This window comes from Akebia trifoliata, chromosome 4 (genome assembly GCF_017979445.1).
Source record: "Akebia trifoliata isolate Shusen 1 chromosome 4, ASM1797944v1, whole genome shotgun sequence".
In the NCBI taxonomy this organism is placed as follows: domain Eukaryota; kingdom Viridiplantae; phylum Streptophyta; class Magnoliopsida; order Ranunculales; family Lardizabalaceae; genus Akebia; species Akebia trifoliata.
The window spans coordinates 2,047,885-2,059,286 of record NC_141378.1 but is presented as its reverse complement, the minus strand read 5'-3'; the positions used below and the strand labels follow the sequence as shown (position 1 = coordinate 2,059,286).

At 33.1% G+C, this 11,402-nt stretch overlaps 2 protein-coding genes across 4 annotated transcripts; one reads left to right on the top strand and one right to left on the bottom strand.

The window, feature by feature from the left end:
- Positions 1 to 261: 261 nt before the first annotated feature.
- Positions 262 to 1,786, top strand: PSAN (photosystem I reaction center subunit PSI-N, chloroplast, putative / PSI-N, putative (PSAN)). Its single transcript, XM_086438252.1, has 3 exons — positions 262 to 686; positions 1,071 to 1,196; positions 1,281 to 1,786. Exons 1-3 carry the CDS (start codon positions 390 to 392, stop codon positions 1,368 to 1,370), a joined length of 513 nt encoding a protein of 170 aa, XP_086294378.1. The 5' UTR covers positions 262 to 389; the 3' UTR covers positions 1,371 to 1,786.
- A 3,142-nt stretch (positions 1,787 to 4,928) lies between these two features.
- Positions 4,929 to 10,728, bottom strand: LOC147402869 (putative indole-3-pyruvate monooxygenase YUCCA10). Of its 3 annotated transcripts, none has more exons than XM_086438249.1 (5): positions 10,581 to 10,728; positions 9,218 to 9,334; positions 5,583 to 5,816; positions 5,333 to 5,455; positions 4,929 to 5,237 (listed from the first exon to the last, which is right to left on the bottom strand). In XM_086438249.1, the coding sequence occupies exons 1-5, from the start codon at positions 10,605 to 10,607 to the stop codon at positions 5,052 to 5,054; spliced, it is 687 nt and encodes a 228-aa protein (XP_086294375.1). In that variant the 5' UTR covers positions 10,608 to 10,728; the 3' UTR covers positions 4,929 to 5,051. The 3 variants fall into 3 exon arrangements, with proteins under 3 accessions (XP_086294375.1, XP_086294374.1, XP_086294373.1); XM_086438248.1 differs by having other exon boundaries at positions 4,932 to 5,237; positions 6,480 to 9,334; positions 10,581 to 10,596; XM_086438247.1 differs by lacking the exon at positions 10,581 to 10,728 and having other exon boundaries at positions 4,932 to 5,237; positions 6,480 to 10,537.
- Between the last annotated feature and the right edge of the window lie 674 nt (positions 10,729 to 11,402).

The following is an 11,402-nucleotide window of genomic DNA, read 5'->3' as shown; positions in this document are numbered from 1 at the left end:
ACTCTTTGGAGTACAGGATCTGTACTCAGGATTATAGTTAATCCAATGGACCAGATTTGGGATTTTAGATCACTTTGGTAGATCCCATTGAATCAGAAATGACTTACATGCCCCCAAACCAATTGTATTTTAGTGAAATTTTGCTGGAGGTGGTGATCAGGAGTCAGGACTCCCAAGTGACAAACCCACCACACAAATCTAATTGTGGGGCCAAAGAAGAGTTATTATCTGCCAATAGGCATGGAGCAATCTCACCTTATCCACACTCCCACCACACTCACCAAATCCTAAAACTAAAACAAATCCCATTAACACCACCTCTATACTACAACTTTCTCTTCACCCCCACTCAAGTAATCTGAATTCCAACTTTTCCTCACAGTTAAGCAATGGCAGCTATGAATTCTGGTGTGTTGGCTTGTAACTATGCTATCTCGGGCATGGGCTCGGCCGATGCTAATTGGAAGCTTGCCTCGACGCAATCCGTATCATTGCCGATTGCATCAGGTCCCAAATTGCCTATGATCAGCGCCCAACAGGCTAGAGTTTCTAACTCAAAGGAAGGGAAAGGGAGTGAGGGAAGAAGAGCTGCAGTTCTTGGCTTGGCGGCCGTTCTTTTCGCTTCTGCCTCATCTGCCAATGCTGGAGTCATCGAAGATTACCTCGAGAAGAGTAAAGCTAACAAGGTTTGTTAACATCCATTGGAGGTCCATGTACTTCTAGACTCCAAATAATTTTTACCCATAACCTGGTTCTAGAATCCGATATTACGTGTAGTTTGTACTATAAAAGTGATTCTTCTATGATCAGAACATAAATATGCTAAAATCAGAAATAAATCACAACCCATTTCTTCCTTTTTTACAAAAAGACATTTTCGGGGCTTAGATATAATGTCTCAAGGGGGTTTTCTTGCCTCGAACCAAATTTCCTATGTATCTAAACAGTAGAATACAAAAAGGGCTCGATGCCTAGTGGATGGAAAAACGCGCTCTGTAAAACGCATAGCTATACTTTTAAAGGTTGCAGATTTAAGTGTAGCTTATTAGTAAATATGAATGAGTTTGCAGGAACTAAATGACAGGAAGAGGTTGGCAACGAGTGGGGCAAACTTTGCTCGTGCGTACACAGTTGAGTTCGGCACATGCAAGTTCCCATATAACTTCACAGGATGCCAAGATCTTGCTAAGCAAAAGGTATGAATCGTACTTGAGTTTGTGCTATTGTAGTGACATTAAAGTTAGGCTTTAATTTTATGTTGTTTGGTTTTGATGGTGCAGAAAGTGCCATTTATTAGTGATGATTTGGAGTTGGAGTGTGAAGGGAAGGAGAAATACAAGTGTGGTTCCAATGTTTTCTGGAAATGGTGATCAGCTGAAAAAGGGGGAATTACTCTACGGTCACCAACTTGTACTTTAGTTAATCTAATTAAGCTTTCCATTTGAAGAACGTTAAAGATCAAATTTCTTTGTAATCTTCTCTATTTTTTTTTGTGTTCCATTGGCTTTTTTTTTATTTTGAAGTAGCCAAAATACTATTGTAGTGTGGATGCAAAATGAAAGGGAGGTTTATGTGCCTATAAATAATCCATTATTTTCCCCAAGAAAAATTCATGCCTAATGTTCCAATCAAAAGAATAATTTAGCCGTTAAGTACCTTAGTAAGAAGGACAATGTGCTGGCAGAGGAACAATGAGGCTAATGAATGGGGTTTGATATGCATTATTAAACATATCTGCAATGTTATGGCTTGGAATAAATTGAAGAATAATTTGGCAGTTATTTTATACTTGTTGCTTATTTAGTTCATATCTTAGAAATACCTAGACGTTATTAATTTTACATTTGATGGTTGTTGATTTTGTATCTTAGAAATCTCTAGATGTTTGAGTCATTTACTAAAAAAGTAAAGACATTAATCTCCTTCGAAAAGATAATTTTAGCTTTTACTAAATTCCTTAAAATGTTGAAAGTAGAAAACAGATTTGAATAGCTTTTCGCTTCTATCTACTTTTGGCCTAGCTTTACGAATTAGATTCTTTCTTGAGTGGTGAACCATGAGTTGGAAAGTCAAATTCAAATCGACAAACCAGCTCGTTGTTAGAATAGTCCCACATTGCCTGGGTACTATTGGGAGGTGCAATGTATAAAGTGGGGGTAACCCTCTCCTTGCAAGCCGGTTTTGTGAGGATGAATTAGGCCCATGGGCTTTAACACTTGTAACATAGGTTCAAATGCATTTATTAGAAGAGGAGTTTTGTTTTGTAAATCATAATTTGAAAACTCAGAAAACATGATCAGAGCTGAATATTCATAGAGCCAGAATCATCGAAAACTGATGAGTCCAACTTGGAGGGATGTTAGTTAAAAACCCTTTGGGATTAAAAGGGTAAAAGAGGGAAGATAGAAACATTAGATGAGAATTATCGAAAAAAAAGGGGAGGGAAAAGACAATAACATTGAAGGGAAAGAAGAGGAAAGATAATAAAGTAGGATTTTGCGGATCCCCATTTTTGTCTCAATTTGTGTACCCCATAAGTTTGTAGATGAGTGAGATTCATTGTTGTGTTTTATTATATAAATTAGAGCACATGCATCCTCTTTGGGGTGAGGGGGGTAAAAGAGAAAAAATAATAAATTTAAAGGAGTATTAATATTTAATTAGAGGGATATTATAGAAAGAATCTTACTGCCCCTACTAAGTTAGTAAGGACTTCACCTTTACTAAGGGTCCTTAGACTCACCTTGTGGCATCCAAAAAAATGATTAGATGATTCATGGTTGTAGAGTATAAAATTCAATGAACTTTGAATTTTTTTTTATCTAAAAAAAAGTTATTTTTCACCATCGAATTTCAATTTTAAAATTTGGGAGTTATGTAGATATTCAATAGCCATCCATTTTCAAAACTTTGGATCAAACTTAAAAGAAATTGAATTTTCTTTTAATCTTAGTTTTCGATGAAACTTAGAGGGTTTTGATGTTGGATTGCTGATGTGGTAATCCATTTTAACAAAATGACCATTAATTTTTTGAGAATCGAGTACCCTTATAGACAGCGGACCAGGTTTATATCTTGGTTTTGCCCAGTCCATAGACCATAGTCTTGTCCCAAGACTAGTCCCGGGGAATGTGCAACTTCTGCACATTACAAACACCGTAAAGTGATGGTCAACCCTCATGGGCGACTCTTAAGGAATTAATGCTCATACTGAGTATCAAACTCACGACCTACGAGCACTAACTGCTTATCGGTTTGAAATTACCATTTAGCCAACCAGGGGCATATTTACAGTGGGAGAACTTGCCCCCACAAGAATTTTCAAAGTTTATGGATTAGTGAGCTATTGCGATAGATTTTAGTGGTGGATAAAAAAATTTGTTGCTACTGCCCCACAAAAAAAAAATCCTCTCTTATATTCCCCATAATTAGGTTATTTCATTTTTATTTTTCCCCACAATTTTTTTTCTACTCTTGGTTGCCCCCACATGGGCTAATTAAATACTGGCTCTGCCCTGGGAGCCAACCCCTTGGGGTTGACAAAACAACCCTTGGTAAGACTAAAATTCTTATAACGTTAGTAAGGACGGTGTTGTGCTTATTGAAAAGTAGATAGAGAGAAAATATCCTATAGATGAAATGAGAGAAAGTGATATTTAATAAATGTGTGACCACTACTATTTTATCTCAATTTTTATATCCTACAAATCTATAAAAAGAAAGTGAGACTCATCATTTTGTTTTATTACATAGATTTCTAACCCGTCGTGATGCCTTATTGAGACACATTGACTGAGTTGATGGGTATAATCAGTAAGTGGGTCCCATTTGGCTGGGTTGAAGAGTATACTCAGTAAGTTAGTTCCATGGATTCAAGGCATCGAGTCACCTGGAATTACAACTGAGTCGACCCGATTAGTTTAAAATCATGCAGTAGAGATCTTCAATTTATACATCATGTTATAATGATGAAACTCTAGCGTAGGATGGATCCCTATGCTATTTTACTGATTTTCATCATCTCCAAACCCTAAATCTAGTTCCTGACCCTTAAAACATCGCCAATAAGACACGGTTGCATGGTCTTTCGGTGGTTTTGATTACTTGGCTGTGGATGTAAAGCACTGTGGGCTGCTCCTTCATAATATAATTTTTTTTTTTATGGGTTTTTTGAATTTTAACCGTTTTTGAGTTTTAGTACCAATTTGTTGAAATGGGTATGGGATTTAGTATATAAAGAAAAATATCTGTAAAATATTAAAATTTAAAATCATAATTTTTCTATTTGTTTTAGAAAATATAAAAATAAATATAGCACATATAATTTTTCAGAAATGAATAAAATTCAGGAATATGAAAAAAAAAAAAAAAAAAAAAAAAACTAAGGGTTCGGAATGAGAAAATAAAATAAAAATTTGAAGAGACTGAAATATTTCATTTAGAGTAAGATAAAAGAGCGTTTTCAAATTTAAATCTTTTCATTCCATGTTTGAGTATTTCCTGATTATCTGTGATTGGAAAATTTGATGGTCTAAACTATTTGTGGAGTATAAGAACTTATTTTTTGATGATTTTATATTTAGAAGGAACACCCGTGTAGGATAAAATGGATATAATCTTTAGGCATATATGCTCAACCTCGTAAATTATTGTACAAATTTTATTCAAATAAATTCTACACTAGTGAAAAATTATCTGGTTAGAATAATTATTTTGAAATTCTCTAATATATATTTATGAGTGATTAATGGCAAATTGGTTTGAGAGGGTTTTACTGGGCTACGGCAGATTGGATTAGCACACATTCAAACCAGACTCGAAGGGTACCTTTAAGGCATTGCTTATACGAGCATTCCAGATAAAATTTTGAAGAAAAAAAGCAGTATTTCATTTGTAACTATCACAAAAAACACTTTATTATTGATAATAATATAATAATAATAATATTAATAATAATAATAATAATAATATAAAAAAAACTATTCTCTTCCTCCCATACATCATTCATCCCTTCCTCTCTCATACATGACAACTTCATAACAATTCTAAAATCACAGTTTTTTCATGTTGGAACCAAGAGTCTTCCTTATGTCATCAGCTATGTTTTGAGCATCCATAGACACCCCAGCCAAGCCTCTCCTTGCTAGTCCCGCACAGTACAACCCATTTTGCCCCTTCCAGTGCTTAGGAAAAGGAGCGCTTGGCATTCCTGCATCGTTTAGGAGATGCCCTTCATCCTACATTAGGTGAAGAACATATATGGATATTATGAAAATGTTTTATCTAATAGGATGTGATCTTAAGATAGAAATGAAATTAATGATATAAATACCTTAAGCCAATTGTTAGCAAGGCTTTTATAGCCAGTGGCAAAAACTATAGCATCAAACTCCTTCGTCTTGCCATCCTCAAACACCACCTCATTTCCATTTATGCTTGATATCGCCGGCACGGCCTTCATATATTGATACAAGAATCGAGTGTTATGTAAATATTTTACGATTAGTAGTATAAATGATAAGATGTGTGGACAACAAACATATCATGATCTCATGAAGATAAACTCAAAGCTTTTAAGGTACCTCTGCGTCTCCATTTTTTATCATCTCCATGGTCCCGACATCTATAACTGGAGACCTTCCCGTGGCTGCTTTGAGATAGAATGGCCCTTGCGCTGGCCTTTTAATCCCAAATTTTGAAAAATCTCTGTACTTTAGTTTGGAAAGTGTCAATACCAAACTATCTACTAAAAACAATGGAAGGAACCTCATGAGGAACATGCCGGCATAGACCAACTCCTTAGTGAGGAAATGGAACTGCAGCCAATTATCCATCCATCAGCAAGAATAGAACCTAACAAATTATAAATTAGAGGAACTAAATATAATTATAAAATATAGAAATAAACATTTATAAATTTTCAAAGAGTAGGGGAGACTCAGAAGGATATAAAGAGAAATTGTTACAATGATCGAACACAATTGTGGAAAAAAGCCCAAATTTGATGGCCTAGGGTGGTCAAATTTCATAAAATTCGACAGACCAAGAGGTCGAATTGGCATTGAATTTTTTATTATCAATTTTAATTTTCGACAGACCAAAATTATCAAATTAATGAAGAGCTGTCAAATCTGGGAACATTAAGATTTCAACGGTCTTAGACCGTCAAAATTCAATTTCTAAAATTCGTGGGCCTTGGCCCATCAATTTTTTCTATCGAAATTTTTCAATTTTCACGTAGTGAAAGTAAGCCCATTTTCAATCCATTACTTAGGTCTCCCTCAGAAGAGACTTGGAATCCTCGATATCGCTATAATATAAGCTGCTTTTTGGTTAGGCTAGATATATTAAAACTAAATTTACTGACGGTATTGATTATGAGTCTAGATGGTTATCATATTCATCAATACCAGTATACATACACCAGAATTAAATTAAATAAATTAAAATAAAAGGAAAGGAACTACACATGAGCTTACCGGGTTTCTAACAACTATGGATGTTTTAGCTCCGAAAATTGCAAGATCATAAGTAATTTCCATCCCCGAGTTGCCACACCCAACAACCAAGACATTCTTTTCATGATACTTGAACCCTGACTTGTATTGACTAGAGTGGATTATCTCCCCTCCTAAGCTATCTAATCCAGGAATCTCAGGGATATTCCCCTCGCTATTTTCTCCTGTCGCCACCACCAAGAACATACTAGTATATCTCTCAACCTCATTTGAGACTGTGTTCCTGGCTACGATAGTCCATTTTCCAACAGACTCATCGAACATTGCCATGTCAACGGACCGACAATATTGAGGGCTTAAGTTAAAATGGGCTATGTAGTCGTCTAGATATTGAATGAATTTGTTCTTGGGTATGAAGGTTGGTGTATCAGGGGGATATGGCATGTGAGGGAGTTGGCAAAACATCTTTGCTAAATGCAACTTAACGCGGTCGTAAGACCTTTTTTTCCACAAAGAGGCATGACAATCCTCTCTTTCAAGAATAATGTTGGGGATTGAATGTTGGTTTATACAAGCTGAGGTAGCCAGGCCTGAAGGTCCTGCTCCTATAATGACAACGACTACATCCATTTCAACAGAAAAATCAAGGACTCAATACTACCTCTTTAGAAATAACAATGTTCACCTAGGACTTCTATTTTTGTGTTGTGTGTGTGTGTTTTTTTTTCTCTTTGGGTGCTTTATAGAAGCATAGAATAGCTACAAAAAAAATATAATTAATGAATAAAATCTCCAAATCTTAGGATAACATCTACCTTCACAGATTTGGAACATTCACTAAAACATTTTAGGAAAACTATTTATTAAAAAACTGGGTTCAGAGTATATTGAGATTAGATTAGTTGTCTATCAAACAGTATTAATAGGGGCGGGATGGTGTACTCGTGGTAAGATAACTCATAAACAAAAACATAATCCCAACCATTGAAACATAAAATCCAACAGTCGATATAAAACATGTATGTTGAAGATACCTCATGTATTCCTAGATATATTTTGACCACTGGATTTTGCATTTTAATGGTTGGGATTAAATGGACCCCAACCTTTGTATTAAGTGTGATTATTGAAAATACTATGGCTACGTGACCATACCTATCCATTGTCTTGGTTTTGCTGCTTAGGTAGGTAAGATTTCAAAACCATAGGGACAGTTAGATAAAAGAGATATTTACAAAAAAGTGGTCAACTTTTGACGTATTTATGATTCCAGCTTCATATTAATTACCAAAACGTGAACGATAACGAATTCGGAGGTTTTTAAATGTGATTGTTCATGTTTTGGTAATTAAAATGAAAATTAGTCAAAATCATAAATAACACATTTTCAACTCACGAAATAGTAATTCACTCTAGATAAAAATTGCTCATCGGGATTGAGATTATTTTGTTGAATGAAATTACATATATATACAATTTTATTAGATTTGCATACTAGTATTTTTTTTTATGATTTTTTTATATCCTTATATTGAGTACTATAGCGAAAAATAAAATAAAACTGCATGTTCAGAAACCAACTTAGTTGCCCTAATCATAACAATATACAGTGTTTTAATTTGCCAACATAACGCGCTAAGAAAACATACTTCTTATGGAAAAGCTATGTGAATAGATCAATCAAAAATCATATAAATCAATGTCTGAATATATTTCATAAGAAGAAAAACTACACGCCAATCGCAGCTCTCTTCGGCCGCACCCTTTTCTCTAGTGCTCGATTGTAATTATCGTTACTGGTTTTCAAACTTAAATAACTTTTTCTAATCTAAAAACTGAGATAAGAAGATTGCTCATTTATTAATATGGATAATTGTTCATATAAATTCTCCACATTACAACAAGTTTTATTTATTTTGATAGATGGTAGAATTATTAAAAAAAGGTTAGCAATCCACACATGTAGTCTTTATATATGCTTTGGCTAAATCAAATTAGATCGACTCAATTCTTTAGAAGCAGATGAAGGTTTAGCCAAGTGCATTATTCCTGATGCTATGCGTCTCCAACAAATTCCAAACAAAGACAAATTTACAATTGGATGGGGAGGTGAGCCAATTAATTCTTAATCAGAATAAGAGATATTGAAGAATTGGTTCTAAATCAAGATCAAGGAGGGTAAAAATCTTGGTCCTACCTATGAACTTTCAATTGGCACTAAATTAAGATCGGAAAAATGAGGTCTCTCCTTCCGGGGCATAATAAGGCTATTTCTAATTATTATGATAGCATTGTGTTTTGCATAAGTTTTAGTAGTGTTTGAGGCAATTTAATTTTGAAGATCCTTTTCCATTGCAGTTGTCCATGTTCAATTATAGTCCTTGTGTTAGATTTCTAGGTGTTTAGAAACAAAGTTTGTATCCTAGTAATGTAGTGGATATACAAATATTATGTTCAACTATTACAAATTCTTCTCAATTACTTATATGCAATTCTATTAATCATATGGCATTATATAATGCTAAACTAATAAAGTATAAGTAAATATCAAACAATAACAATTTTTTGAACAATAAATGAAAGACATGCATTTTCCTCATTCATTCTTGTTGATCATATAGTATCGTTTTGAGAAAAAGATTCCCAGAAAGAAGGCAAAAATATAGTTATAAACTACTAAAGTCATTTAAAATTGTTCATAAAAAAGCATTAAAATAAAGAAAATGAAAAGTAGCTAGTGGTGAAATAAATAAATATACCTGATGAGGAATCGATAGCTTTGTGTTCGTTAGGTAAATCATTGATCCAATAGTAATGATCCTTCGAAGCTCTAAAGTTTTTGGAGCTTGATGTAGAATTCCATTAATTAAATGCTCCTTACAAAAACAGTGATTTTGTTTTCATAAATGTCTAAACATGTTGATCTAACACTTCAAAAAAGAAATAATAATGAACTATTTCTATGGTATAAACATGTTAATCTAACACTTTAAAAAAGAAAGGTGATTTGATGATGAATATCTTAAAACCACATTTTTTTTCTTTCCTATTTCTATTTGCATAACTAGGTACCCATATTTTTAAGTCCTTTGTCATGTAAAAAATTAAGAAAAAACTTTTGTTTACAAAATGACTTATCAAATAGTGAATCATACCTAAAGTTTACTATCGGCCCCATTCTTATATATCTTTTGTTATCTACTCAAATATAACAAAACACACCATTTAAAAACAAAACAAAACTCACCATTTAATGCTATAGAAGTTATCTGTTTAAAAAATACTTTGATTTTTCAAAAATATTTATTATAATATCATGGTATGCTTGAGTACATTTGGCTTTTTTCATTTCTATACCATAAAAAAATTGCCCCATTTTTTGTCATGCTCAAACACAATAAAGCTCACAAATTTTTTTTTTTTTTTTTTTGGTATTTCCATAGTTGAAGATCCTAAAATGAAGTTTTTGAAAAATTTACTTTGTTAAGATGATGGATTATTTCGTGTATTTAAAAACTTGATTAGAAAAAAATGCTTAATACCTAAAATCACAAAAAATTATACCAGGAATTAGAGACACATGCACAAATATGTTATAAAATATATTGGAGGTTACTCATTAGAATTTTAAGGATTTAAGACACTTCCGAAATATGGTACGATTTAGTATAAAAATAAAGTCAAGAATATGTATCTCATCTTACCATGAGATTTGCAAGGCAAAAATTCATTACCACAAAATAGATTCATTCGTTTGGTATAAATGTTGATAATTAAAATTCGTTCTTCAACAATACAAAAAAAAGATATTAAAACAATCTCTTCTAAATGACCATATCAATGGTTAGTTTCCAATTTACAATACAATAAAAATGAGATTTTTGTACGAATGCTTAGAAAAAAAATTCTCTTAAATTGTTTAAATATTCTAAAATTGAAAATTGAAGAAAATTCTTCCATAAAAGGCGAACCAGGAGAAACAATCAAATAGTTACGCTTTTAAAGATAAAAATCCCCAAAATTTCTTACAAAAAATCTATCTTCGACATTAACAAATTAAACTAAGAAATTCAATAAACATACCAAATCATATAAATTAAAAAGAAAAGAAAACAAGCTTACTTGCAAACATGCGACTATCTTCGACATTTTTTAGTTGTTCATCTTAGAGGAGAATTCAATTTCTAGAACTAATTTTGACGAAACTAGCAAAACTTTGATGGTTTTGAGATACCACTTCCTGCATAAAGTTTCTTCGATGGAACCAATGGAACTTTTATTGTTTTGAGACACGTCTCAATGTGAGCATTTCTTTATTAATTATCATGATTATATAAATAAATTAATATCAATATTAAACTAATTATATAATAAAATACAATAATGGGTCACACTCAACTACGATAAGGGAGGGAATCCTCTGTAGTATGTTTTCCTAGCAATTCTCTGTAGTGGAATTTGACGACTGAGGGAGAGCCACGTCACAAATGTACAAAATCTCATTGCTTAAAAATTAGAGTTCAAGGACTGTCCATTTTCAAAGCCTTTGATAGGCTTAAAAATTTGACCTTTTAAAAAAATAAATGGAAGTCTGATTTACATCATAATCCTTACAAGGCTAAGGTGTTAGATTTTCTTTCAATATGTCAATCTCTACTACTTAATATGTCAATCTCTACTACTTAAAAGTCACTACATGGAAAATGTACTAGATAGGATCCGCTCCCTACATTTTTCTTGGGGATAAACATCCACTCAACTACTTTTTTGTGGGGTTCATTTTACTGCCTTTCTTCTTATCCTCCCTCTAACTTCGTACTTTTTCCTCTCCTTCCTCCCTCCCCCTTTTTTGATAATATTTTACCCCCCTTTTTTCACTAATACCCCTTTAACTTTTCTAACTTTCCTCTTTTACCCCATTTTTTTATAATACCCCTCTGTCTT

What these genes read in the sequence shown, in the direction of transcription:
- LOC147402869 (XM_086438248.1), bottom strand. Translation starts at nt 7,088, where the DNA reads ATGGATGTAGTCGTTGTCATTATAGGAGCAGGACCTTCAGGCCTGGCT. An exon ending in CCATAGTTGTTAGAAACCCG is followed by an intron (nt 5,817 to 6,479) that starts GTAAGCTCATGT and finishes AATTGGCTGCAG; the next exon opens with TTCCATTTCCTCACTAAGGA. An exon ending in TTGCTAACAATTGGCTTAAG is followed by an intron (nt 5,238 to 5,332) that starts GTATTTATATCA and finishes CACCTAATGTAG; the next exon opens with GATGAAGGGCATCTCCTAAA.
- PSAN (XM_086438252.1), top strand. Translation starts at nt 390, where the DNA reads ATGGCAGCTATGAATTCTGGTGTGTTGGCTTGTAACTATGCTATCTCG. An exon ending in AGAAGAGTAAAGCTAACAAG is followed by an intron (nt 687 to 1,070) that starts GTTTGTTAACAT and finishes ATGAGTTTGCAG; the next exon opens with GAACTAAATGACAGGAAGAG. An exon ending in AAGATCTTGCTAAGCAAAAG is followed by an intron (nt 1,197 to 1,280) that starts GTATGAATCGTA and finishes TTGATGGTGCAG; the next exon opens with AAAGTGCCATTTATTAGTGA.